The sequence below is a fragment of the Carettochelys insculpta genome, chromosome 5 (assembly GCF_033958435.1).
Source record: "Carettochelys insculpta isolate YL-2023 chromosome 5, ASM3395843v1, whole genome shotgun sequence".
In the NCBI taxonomy this organism is placed as follows: Eukaryota; Metazoa; Chordata; order Testudines; family Carettochelyidae; genus Carettochelys; species Carettochelys insculpta.
This window is the reverse complement of record NC_134141.1, coordinates 91,432,104-91,444,296: the sequence shown is the minus strand read 5'-3', so window position 1 is coordinate 91,444,296 and position 12,193 is coordinate 91,432,104. Positions and strand designations below refer to the sequence as shown.

The 12,193-nt window shown below is 49.6% G+C and overlaps 1 protein-coding gene across 1 annotated transcript; it reads right to left on the bottom strand.

Annotated features, from left to right (window-relative positions):
* Window positions 1-3,615: 3,615 nt before the first annotated feature.
* HTR1A (5-hydroxytryptamine receptor 1A) lies at window positions 3,616-5,232 on the bottom strand. Its single transcript, XM_074994271.1, has one exon. It carries the CDS (start codon window positions 5,230-5,232, stop codon window positions 4,012-4,014), a length of 1,221 nt encoding a protein of 406 aa, XP_074850372.1. The 3' UTR covers window positions 3,616-4,011.
* Between the last annotated feature and the right edge of the window lie 6,961 nt (window positions 5,233-12,193).

Sequence of the window (12,193 nt, the reverse complement as noted above, 5' to 3'; positions counted from 1 at the left end):
AGCATTATTACCTGTTTCTTGTAGTGGGGTGCAAAAACATAATCTTTGCCCGGAGCAAGTGGGCCTTTCTTTCAGCATTGTAATCTGCTTTTAGAGTACCCAATGAGCCTGGTGTTAACTGGCAGGTGCAGACTGCTAGAAAGGTCAGAGTCCTGTCAGGCTGGTAGTTGCCTGCCTGTAGACAAATCACAGCATCTTCATTGAACTGAATTTCTCTCACTAGAGCTCCTGGGGAGGTTTTGGAGTGGTTGCTGCTTACAGGAGCTCTCCAGAGCCTGGGCAAGACATTAAAGCAAAATTCTACCAGGCTGCATGCTGAGCGACAGGGTAGGGGCTGCAGCCAGAGTCCCAGAAAGCTGGGCTTCAACTACAGTGACCAGCCTGAAAACAAGTTTCCAGACCCTGAAGAAAAATAAAACACCTCCAAGTGAGGGGCTGTCACTAGTGTGAAGGGTGCAGCTGCCACTGCCTCCCTCTCCTCTCCGAGCTGTAGCTGCCCTTTTAGAATTGGAGGTTGTGAGATAGGCCTGTGGCAAACATTCCTTGTTTTAGTAAAACAGAAAAGCAGTAAAGTAGCACTTTAAAGACTAACAAAATAATTTATTAGGTGAGCTTTTGTGGGACAGACCCACTTCTTCAGACCACAGCCTTACCAGAACAGACTCAATATTTAAGGCATAGAGAACCAAAAATAGTAATCCACGGTTGACAAATCAGAAAAAAAATTATCAAGGTGAGCAAATCAGAGAGCAGATGGGCGAGGGAGGGGGAATCAAGAATTAGATTAAGCCAAGTATGCAAAAGAGCCCCTATAGTGTCCCAGAAACTTTACATCCTGGTACTGTCATGGCCTTACTCCTGGGCCTGGTACGTAATTCTCTGGAGCTGCTCTGTAAGTACCAGAGAGTCAGGGGAAATATAATTGTCCCCACCCCTGTAGATAGCGCCCCTGCTCCCAAGGGCAGGTAGAACACCTGATGACTACAAAATAAGGGCTGGGGAGGGAATAGGTGCCAGGCTGAAAAGTGCTACTGTCTCTTTAAAGCCAGCCCCTCTGAGCTAAGGCCCTTTCTGGGCAAGTGTTAAAGCCCCTTGCTGCCCTGTTGGATTTCTATCATCTCTACTCTGTTCCCATCAAAACACAGCCCTGCTGATCCAATGCAATGAGCGATTTCTTCTCAGGGGACCCCGGGGGCCTGGCTCTGGTGCTGGAGCTCAGAGGAGGCCCTGTAGAAGATCTGCTACAATGCTGTAGTGTGAATGCAAATGAAAGCCAAGTGTATTTTGCCAATGGCATTTCCAGCAATTCAGACACTGACCTGATGGCCAGCTCCACTGGGGTGACCTGAGGCAGGGGTGTGCAAAATGGAGTTGGGGGGAGCTCCTGGCGGGGGAGGGGACATGGAATTTCCTAAAGGGGGCACAGGATGACTGGCAGCTGTCAGGCTCTTCCATCTCATTCAAAATTTGTGAAATATGTTACTGGTTTTATGTATGTGTATTCACATTTATATGTTGTTTAATAAAGATTTTACATACTTAATTTCTTAACTGAAATTTCCATTGGTTTGGATTACATTAGAAAGGTTTGAGGGGGCCTTGTTGATTGCAGGAAGAAAAAGTGGGGCCCAACATAAAAAGTTTGTGTACCGTGACCAGAGGGGACTCCTGCAAACAGTTCCTACAGGTTTGTCCTTCCAGCATTAGCAAAGCATGTGGGCTACCTCATTGGGACAGGTGGAGGTGGACCACCTCCTCTGGGCTATTCTCATTAAGGGCAGGGGTTGTAACTGAAGCACCAATCTACAGGCTGTGATTAAAGTTTTCAGCTTAGCTAGTTTTTTTAAAAGTCTCTGAAATGTCATGGAGATTATAACTTCTATTTCAAGTAAAACTGGAGTGGAGTGTTGAAATACACTATTCAGATCAAATTTAAGTAGTCTTAAATTGAAATAGGAGTGATATATACATCAAATCATCAACCCATTTACTCACCCACATACACAGAAGTGTGATTGTACCATTGTTCCAAACATACGCCCACCTGCTGGATATGTGGATGTGTACATTTGAAAACAAATTCCTTACAGATTCAACAAAAGTAAAAATGGTCACTTAAAATGCACTTGCTGGTTCTTTGAATTCAAGTCACCAGATCTTCAACTTAACTGGTAGGTGAAATCTTCAACTACTTCATAAATGATTCCTGTACTTTCTGTTGGCCCTGGTTTTAGTTTTTTCCACTTAAAAAGCACACCTGTGTGTTCAAATAAAAAAAACAAATCCAAACTGTACAGGTAGCTGAGGTGATCAAAAAGAAAGGGAGAAATAATATCAAAGCACACAGTGAGAAAATGAGGTCAAATAAATTTTCTTATCATATTTTCTTATCTGAACATATTCAAAGAATTATCATTTACCTTTGAAAGTTATTTAAATTCATAAATGACTTGACATTTACACTCACATGACACAGATTTAACATTTCTATTTACCTACAGGTAGTACAGATTAGGACAAACTAAAGAAGAAAATACGTATTTTTGGCTCAAGCAATTCAGTCTCAAACTGCCTTCCCCAATACAAAGATTTCAACCTGCTAATAGTGCAAAATAATACGCAACCCTGTCTTGTCTGAACAGAGTAACAGCTCATGATGCATACCCTGTATAAAACGCAGAGGCACTGTACAAAACAGACATTCTGGCAATTGAGTTGAAATCACAGTTTAGGCTGCCCCAGTTTCTGCCTTTAGTAATACCTTTCAGTACTCAAACCATGTGAGTAAGTCACTGTCAGCCAAACCAAGGTAGCCACAAGAAAACACCTCTGCAACTTTCTGGAGTCAAAAGGTGGGTGTTTGTTTTTTTTTGTTTGTTTGTTTTTTGAGTTGAGGGGCCATTAGCAGGGTGGCGAAGTATTCAAGAAAGTTTTGTTAAACAGCCAATAACTCAGAGCTGTCAGTATTTGTTTACTTCTCCACACTTGCAAGGGAAGGTTAACGACTAGTCCACTCCATTTATCCTTGCTCTGGCATGCGTGTTTGTTCGGAAACACTACTTGTGCTGAGAGAGGGACGCCTCCATACAGCAGCAGCGGGAGCACACCCTGGGTTAGAGGCGGCAAAACAGCACCGTGCAAGGAGTTTCCGACTGCAGCAAACTGCTGGGATCCCAGCCGCGCAGGGTGAGTCCCTTCCCAGCGGTGCACTGAACGGGCTTTTTTCACACTGCAAACCCGCCTTTGGGGTGCAAGAGTTTTAAACCCCGCATGCGCGGGGGAAGTTTAAACCCTCCAGGCGCTGCTAGTCACAGCAGCTGGGCTTCCCTGGGGCTCCTTCATAGAGCGCCTCATTGCAGTCGGGGTGCACTGAGGTGCGTTGGAATGCCTTCCTGGTTAGCCGCAGCCTCTGACAAGCGGGGTCTCATACCCGCCGTACGGACACGCCAGGGCCTGATGCAGGAGTAGCGCCTGAAATGATGCTTCCCCTCCCCCCACAGCTTCCCCGAAACGAAGTGTCCGGTGCGCCCTCGCCCCCGCGAAGTAGCGCGTGAGCCGCGTCCCGCACTGCGGCCAGCCCGGCTCCCGCCCCTCCGCGCTGGTACTCACGCGCCCCGCTCCAGCGCAGCGCCGGGCCCGTAGGGGGCGTGGTTTTTCCCGCCGCTAGCCGGGCAGCCGGGTGGCGCCCAAGACCCGCCAGCCGCGCTCAGCGCCAACCCCCCCACGGGGCTCCCTCAGAGCAGCGCGCGCGGGGCACCCGGGGGCCACTGGAACGCGGGGAGGCTGCGGCGCGGGAACACGCGCGCGAGCTGCTAAGAGCGGGCCGGGGCCGGCTCGCTGGGACCGCGGTGTCTCCCCAGGCACGGGCCGCCTTCCAGCGGGCCCGTTGCGCCGCGAAGCGGGATGCCCCTGGCCCGGGCTGGGGAGAGGGGCCGGGGTGGCCGCAAACCCAGGTCGGGGGGAGGGCGGGGGACCGATGCGGGGGGAGCCGCGGCCACGCGGGGGGAGGGGTCAGTGCCTGCAAAACTTGCACTTGAGGATCTTCTTGAAAGCACTTTGGAACTCCTTGTTGAAGTAGGCGTAGATGACGGGGTTGAGCAGGGAGTTGGAGTAGCCCAGCCAGTTGATGACGGCCCCCAGCCAGTCCGGCATGTAGCACCCGCTCTCACAGAAGGGCAGGACCAGCGCCACGATGAAGAAGGGCAGCCAGCAGAGGATGAAGGTGCCCATGATGATGCCCAGGGTCTTGACCGTTTTCCTTTCCCGGGCCAGGGCCATCTTCCGCTTGGCCTCGGCGCTCCTCTCATTCTGCCCGGGGGCGGCGGCCAGCGGGGTGCTGCACGGGTCGCTGGGCAGGGGCAGGTGGCTTTTGGAGTTGTGGTAGCGCTGCACCTCGATGACCTCCAGAGCGGCGCCCGCCTCCCCGTGTCTCACGGCCCCGTTGACACAGGCGCTGGGCTTGGGCTCCACAGTCCGCTTCCAGCTCTTGCCCGGCTCCCCGTTGCTCTTCTTCTGCGGGCTGGCCGGGGAGCCCGCCAGGCAGGTGTCCGCGATCTTCGTCTGCTTCTTCTCCGCTTTCTTGACCGTCTTGCGGATCCGGAACCGGGCCGCCCTGAAGATCCGGCCGTAGAGCACCAGCATGAGCAGCAGCGGGATGTAGAAGGCGCCGAAGGTGGAGTAGATGGTGTACCCGTGGTCCTTGCTGATGGTGCAGGCGTCGGGGTCCGACCTGTCCTCGGGCGTCCGCCAGCCCAGCATGGGCGGGATGGAGATCAAGAAGCCGATGAGCCAGGTCAGGCTGATGAGCGCAGCTGCCCGCCTGGGAGTCCGCTTGTTGACATAGTCTATGGGGTCGGTGATGGCCCAGTAGCGGTCCAAGGCGATGGCGCACAGGTGGAGGATGGAGGAGGTGCAGCACAGCACGTCCAGGGAGATGAAAATGTCGCAGGTGACCTGCCCCAGCGTCCACTTGTTCAGCACCTGGTAGAGGGCGGCCATGGGCAGCACCAGCACCGAGACCAGCAGGTCAGTGACGGCCAGGGAGCCGATGAGATAGTTGGCCACGTTCTGCAGGGAGCGCTCCAGGGCGATGGCCGCGATCACGCAGGCGTTGCCCAGCAGCGCGCAGAGGATGAGGGCGCCCAGGGCCAGCGAGGTGAGCAGCTGGTAGCCCAGAGTCACGCCGGAGCCCTGGCCCCGCGCCGGGGAGCTGGTGCCATTGGCCCCTTCCATGGCGGGCCGGCCCGCTCACGGCTCCGGCAGGATCTCGGCTCCCCCGCCGCCGCTCATCGCCTCGGGCCGCCGGGCGGGAGCAGCGGCGGCTCACAGGAGGGCGGCGGGCGGCTGTGCCTGGCCATCCCGGGGCCCGCTCCCCTCCCGGCTGGCGCCTGCTGCCGGCTTCCGTGTGCTGCTGCTCTCCGGCTCGCCGGGTGCCCCGCGCTGCTGCCGCCCCGCCCCGCCCTCGCTCCCCTCCCCGCCCCTGCCTCTGCTCCCCGCCCCTCCGCTTGGCTCTGGCGGGGCTGGGCTGGGCTGGCGGAGCTGCCTTTGTACTGCGCTCCCCGCCGGGCGAAGCCGCCTCCCCCAGCCCGCGCAATACGGGCGGTGCAGCCCTGCCCCGGCCCGGCCCGGCCCGGCCCGCCTCGGCCGCCAGGGGTGGCAGATCCTGCGGGAGGGGACTCGCGCGGCGGGCAGCGGGGGAGACGCGCAGGCCCAGGTGGGGCCGCACAGAGCTGGGTGCAGGACTTGGGGGCCGCCCCGCCCCGCCCGGCCCTGCGGCGCCTGGAGGGGACCCGGACCCGCGATCGCTTCTCCCGAGTCCTGGCTGGAACTCCGGCCGCGGTCCGCCTGCAGCACCTGGGCCAGCTCCGAGCTGCCAGGGCCTCTGTCGCCACCTGCAGGCGCGCGGCTCCGGGCTGAGCGCAATCGCGGCTCCCGCGCAGCCCAGCCTGGCAAGCGCTCGCCCCGGGCAACTGCGAGGCGCCTTTCCGCAGGACTCGCTCTCCCTGCGCAGGGCGGCGGCTCCTGCCGCGGCTTCCGTTCCCAGGGGCGGGGGTGTGCGCACCGCTTTCCTGTCCCCGGGGTCCCTGCCCGGGCAGAGCCGCCCCACGCCCCGCTTCCTGCCGCTCCCACTTCGGGGCAGGCCGAGCCTGGGTAGCCTGCAGCGCGGAGAGCCCTGCGCAGGGACTCGCCCCACACGGGCCGAGCGCGGCTCCCTTCTTCCTTGGCAAGGAGCTTTTAGCGGCGCGAGCTCCTCGCTGGGCTGGACCGAGTGTCCGACCTCCAAAGGGAGCCGCGTGTATGCGAGCACTTAAGCACGTCTGGTAGCGCCGAGGGCCGCTCGCCTTTAGGGCGCAATGGCGTTTGGCACCAGCGCGAATGGCCAAATGCGGCCTCCCAGCTACCAGGTGCAGCGGGCGCGGGCGCGGGCGTGGGCGTATGTGTGCACAGCCTCGGCAGGCCCTCGCTCGCTCTCTCTCCCGGTACTTTTGCTTACGCCGGGTCCAATGGCCCAGCACTAAGGATCAGGAACTCGGGGAGGGCCAGGAGATTAGCAGCGGAGCAATCGCTAAAGCCACGCTGAGAAGGCACACCAGAGGGCGATAGAGAGCAGTGTGCAGCAGGTGTGATGGGATGTACTGTCGTACAGTTCGCTGCTGGCCGCGGGTCCCACTCACTCGTTTCAAGCCCCCCTCCCCCCACCACATCTTCACAGTGAGGCCTGCCCTGAAACCAAGAGGCTAGGATAGGGCCTCAGGCACTCCGGCTCCGAACCCTGTTGGCAGCGCTCCCCTCCTTAAAGTTGCATTACAGGAAATTACAATGCAAGGAACTAGTACGCTCGGACCCCAGACGATTAAAAAGGAAAAGCACGGTTGTGCTTGATAAAACAAGGAAAGGCTGGGAGTGAACGAGAGAATGAAATGAGAAAAATATCACTGGGAACAATCTGAAATAAGAATAGTCTCAGACTACAGATTGCAACTAAATAGGGTCCTAGTCAGTAAACAGCCCTAGGAGTGGGAAGAATAGGCGACAGCTTCTGACCAGGGATCACAGACAAAGTTTTATGACTCACAGGCTTTACTTGGGAGGGGACAATACTGGGATGCTCATTCTGTTACTTGGAATCTGCTTTCTAGCCTCTCCTCAGACATTAATTTTAATACCGTGAGAGCATCTTTCAGGTTACTTTGTATCGGTGTCATGTGAATGCAGGTCATTGCTTCAAACGTGGTGACAGCAAGAGCTTTGACCATTTCCAAGTACATTACAATTGTAATTAGGATCAGTCAGCCAGGAAAACACGCTCATACTTGTTACTTAGGAGAGGACCCCGAACACACAGCTGTCATCATAACTTTATCACGGGAATGTGGACATGGGTATGGCTTTTTTCTGAGCACAACGCTGATAATGAGGTGACAGTCATAGCACAGTTGGCTTCCCGGGACTTGGATTTAGTCTAAACAACACCCATTCTGTGCCTCTGGTTAAGGTAGTTTTGAGCCAGTCTGGGGAAATGAGTAGAGCACAAAATTGGGAAGCCAGAAGCCTTGACTCCAGATTCTGCCACAGACACCTCGTGCCACACTGGGACAATAACATAGGCTAAAACTGCCACCTGTCCTCCACTCTGGGATGCTTCAACTCTGGACGAGCCAAACATGAGGCAATTAAGGTTGTTTTTCTAGAGGCACGGAGCATTCCAACTGTGTTTGGAGAGAGAAGATAGCAAACGCAAGGGATGTTTCTGAAAGTGGATATCTTATCTACAACAGGTCAAACATTAGAAATCCCCACCCCCTTATTTTTTTTCCTTTGAAACTCTTCAGCCAGCTCTAGTCTTCACCTGTCTCACAGCTCCATCAGTCAATCAGGCATGTTGTGGGATAGCGAAGAGGAGGCTAAATTAAACTGAGGCCAGTAGAGGGAGCCACCACGAGTGGGCAAAGTATTGCCTGAGACGGGCACCTCACTCCTTGAACATGTCTTGTCACTCAGCATGTACATGACGGAACATGCCAAATGAGGTTTCCCCATGCCTTGCCCCTATACTGTTTTCCCACAACCTTGACACAATGAATCCTTCAAGGATTCTGCTGCCATGGGCAATGTCCACCTGGGCCATAATCCCTGCTGTGGAGGGAGGACACAGGCTATAGCAGGGTGAATTCTGTTGCTAATGCATTTTGCAATGTAACTTTCCACTCAGGGTGCCATCAGGGCTCAGGAGAAGCATGTTATGTAGCCCCATTCCCTAGGACTCTCCTTGTCCTACTCCTAACACGACAAGCCCACAGCCATTGAGTAACAACCTTGCACAGAAACTGCTGCCCTTGCCTCCTCAGCATCTCCAGTGCCCACAGAACACTACAGAGCATCTTGTTCAGCCCTTGAATGTTTGCCCTGGCTGGGAGAGAATGTGATCATTTATTTCATTTCCAAGATTAAGTCCAATTTCAGTTGCTCAATATAGAGAAGAGAATAGAATGCTCCTATATAGTTGCACAGTTCCTGGGTATAACTACTGATGTTGTTGTCACACATTACTTTGAATTTTGTACCTGAATACTAGCAAGTTCCAGTTAGGTACTCTTGTTTCGCTTGCAGTCATAAATTATTATGGGTACCCAATCACAAATGTTGGTGGTGTTCATAGGCCATAGGATAAGTCTCCTTTATATCAAGAGCTCACGGGAGAAACTAAAGTATAACCCTAAATGAGGGCAATTTACACATTGCTGGTCCACAGAGAAGCTGGATCTGTCACTTTGGCACCTGAAAAGGTGACATAAACCATGGCTGCATTTTCCTCCTCTTGAGCACAGGTCTGGTCTCCCATTGCAAGAGAAGACTTAGTTGGGTCAATTACAATGATACTCAGAGGAGGATTCTGGCAAGGGGAGATCACAAGCGTACAGTAGTTTTCTAGCTCCATTCCTATTTTCTCAGCCTCACTCCTGTGCTAGAGCCAGGTGAAAGTCGGTGTAGAATAGGCTTACCCTTTGTCAGGGGAGTATCCATGCAGTCAGTTAAACCATTAATAAGGCACTTTTGTACCCCCTCCATGGTCTGAGGAAGCCTTAAAGGGCCACTGACTCTAGAATATGATGCTTGTAATTACCTTGGAAAAAATACTCCCTAGCCATTCTTCTCATCTAACATTAACCAACTAAATCTTCATAATAGGAAATGGCTGTTACATAATTCTACAATGGTTGACTACTATAACACAATTTTTGTTGAATTAGCCTTTCATTAACTGCTAATTAAGTTGACCACCTACTTCTCAGTAAACATTCACATTCATCTTTTAAGAGCAAGTCATAAAACTGGTTTATTATTAAAATGCTTAATTGTTTTGTAGTTGCATATATGCACCAGATTCTAGTAATGGTGCAATTAAGCTGTGGCTGGACAATTGTTAAATGAGTATTTAACAATTAATTCTAGGATATATAGGGATATTCTCAGACTTCGATTTTTATTTTAATTCACTTCACAGCTTCCAGCATTTCACCCTCCCTTTCTTCTGGAAAGATTGCAAGAGATTTATTTTTCAGATAGAAATATAGAATAGCCTGTACTATAAGCAACAGGAATTTTTGTAGAAATAGCACAGAAAGATCTTTGAATAAATACTGACTTCTAAATAATGATTTGTGAAGCAGTCAATAGGAATTGCCATTGCTGAAACTGGGAGATGTATAGCAGCATTCAAATGAGCCAAAGTAATAGAAAAAGAAGTGTAAGTGTTTTAGAGCACAATGGCAGTTCATCATTTCCCTGGCTACATTTTTATAGGTCTCAGCTTTAGGGATGCAATAAAACAGGAAACAAGTTTATCGTTTTATCAAAATGAAATGAAAAGTAATGTTCCTCAGTTAATTCACCAAACCATAGATGTTATTGGTGACATCCTGCTGCTGTCATGTCAGAGCTTTATGCAACCAAAGATTAAAGGTGAGTTATGTAGATTTTTTTCTCCTTAATCAATAAACATGTCCATTCCAGGGTTAAATATTGCTTCTGAGGGGAAGTGGCTGTATTATTCCATGTATCACACAGAATTTTCCCAAAGGTTTTCAAAACTTAATATGTCAAGTGTGGGTTTTTCCCCCTCAAACATCAGTTTGTGAAAATTTGCTGTGTAATATTTTACTTAGCTATGAATAGAAATATTGTTTTAAACCTAATCTGTACACAATCACCTAAAACAACCACAGACGACACTTTATATGTAATGGTAGAAAACCCTATTGGATGGAAAAGTCTATTCAGTGTATATAAAGTACATTTTAGGTATGAATGAGCTCTGCTGCTTAATTCTAAAGCTCTGCTTTATCCTTAATTTTATCCTTGACTTCTTGCAAGTCAATATATAAAAATAATTTATGTACAACTATCATTAATGTCTAATCACTCTGAGGACACAGTTCAAATTTCAAAACTTACTGCAAATAGAGGGAAAAGTAGTTTTTCAAGTGACATCTCGCAAAATCATCAACTGGTATTACTATAAAAGTTATTCTCGTCCAACTGTTCATATGCTCATATTGTCAGAAATCTCACACTGGAGCTACTTACAAATTAAAAGTTAGGAGTCAGATGGTGTTTTCTGCACAAATACCCAAATAAATCTGGTTATTGAAGAAATTTGTTAGAAAGCAATTTATTCATCAAGCCTTGTGTCCATGATTCTCTTTTCACTCCAAGAAATGACAAGTCAAGCAATTTAAACAGTCCAGGGAATTCATATTTCATTTACTGCTCTATACAGCAGAGATTAAGGCACATGCTTTCCATGCTAACAAGTGCAATATACAGTTCTGAAATTAAAACACAATCTTTCTTAGGTTTGTAAAAATCAAATATTTGTGAGATTATCTTCATCTTTTCTTTGTACCCTTTGCATTTCTCTAATGGGACACAAACAGCTGGTTGAATCCCTTAGATAACTTGAAACTGCTGGAAGTAGTTATGTAGTGAATGCCATGTAATTGTTTTGTGCATCATAACGTATCCTGGGAATAAGTACAAAGCAGCTCCATGTACTTCTTGGGTTTGCTTGATGCTTCCTATGAAAAGAGCCTGCAATTTTCATCTGTGCACAAAATAAAATCTGAGCTCATTTCCAACATGCTGGTGAGAATGTGCTGAACAGCTTGAGTTTGAAATAGCCTGTTAACCAGGCTTTCACCTCAATATTTTTAGGAGTCATAGTTTATAGACATGCCTATTAGATCCTCAAAAGGGATTGCACACAACTTACTCATCTCAAGATCTTCCATTTTCATTTCAAAGAAAGAGCTTTTCTAGCTAATGTTAATCATTTGGGGCTAGCCAGTCCTTTTTCCCTCTGCGTCAGGGTAAGAGGTGACCCATAACTGCACAGCCCCAGAACACCCCAAAGAAGGAAGGGATTGTGCATGTAAGCAAAATAATTTCTGTCCTTCTTTCTTCCTGTTTAAGGGGAATAGTAGTAAGCCTTTACCAGTAGTTGACTAATTACCCTCCATTGCAGGACTAGCTCAGCTATGCTGGCCACCACAATGGGGGTGGATGCAGAATTTCTTTCTACCACTGCCCTTCAAGGGGGAGAAATACCAGGCATTCAGACCCTGCTTTCCTCCCACCTCCCTGCAGCAGCTATGAATGGAAATCCTTCAGGGGCATAAAAACTTATTCCCTGTTCTATCCCCATGTCATGACATAACAAACTGTAATCTGAATTAAGTTTAACCAACTATGTAACAAAATTTTTCATGGACTTTTCTACATACAGGTAATTGGAATTAATGCTACAAATATTATAGACATTTTGCCACTTCTACCCATCCAGTTCCAGGTCCTTTTTCTCTTTGAATTCAGGCTTTTTGCAGCTATGTTTTATTTGCTTTCCATTTTTATTTTCTGTGGACCTTACCAGTACAATTGGGAAGGTAATATGATAGCTAAACTTCTTGGGAAAAAATTAGGAGTCAGATGGTGTTTTCTCCACAAATACCCAAATAAATCTGGTTTTGTTTATTATAGTATCAAAGCAAAATTGCCATCTTGGGGATAAATTATGTTACATCCACTTATTACAAGACAAGGCATGATAAAGAAGGAGATTTTTATAGGTCATTATTGCAGTGATAATATGATCTAAGGAAAATAATCTGCCTGGCTTCCAAGCCAAATAGAAAAG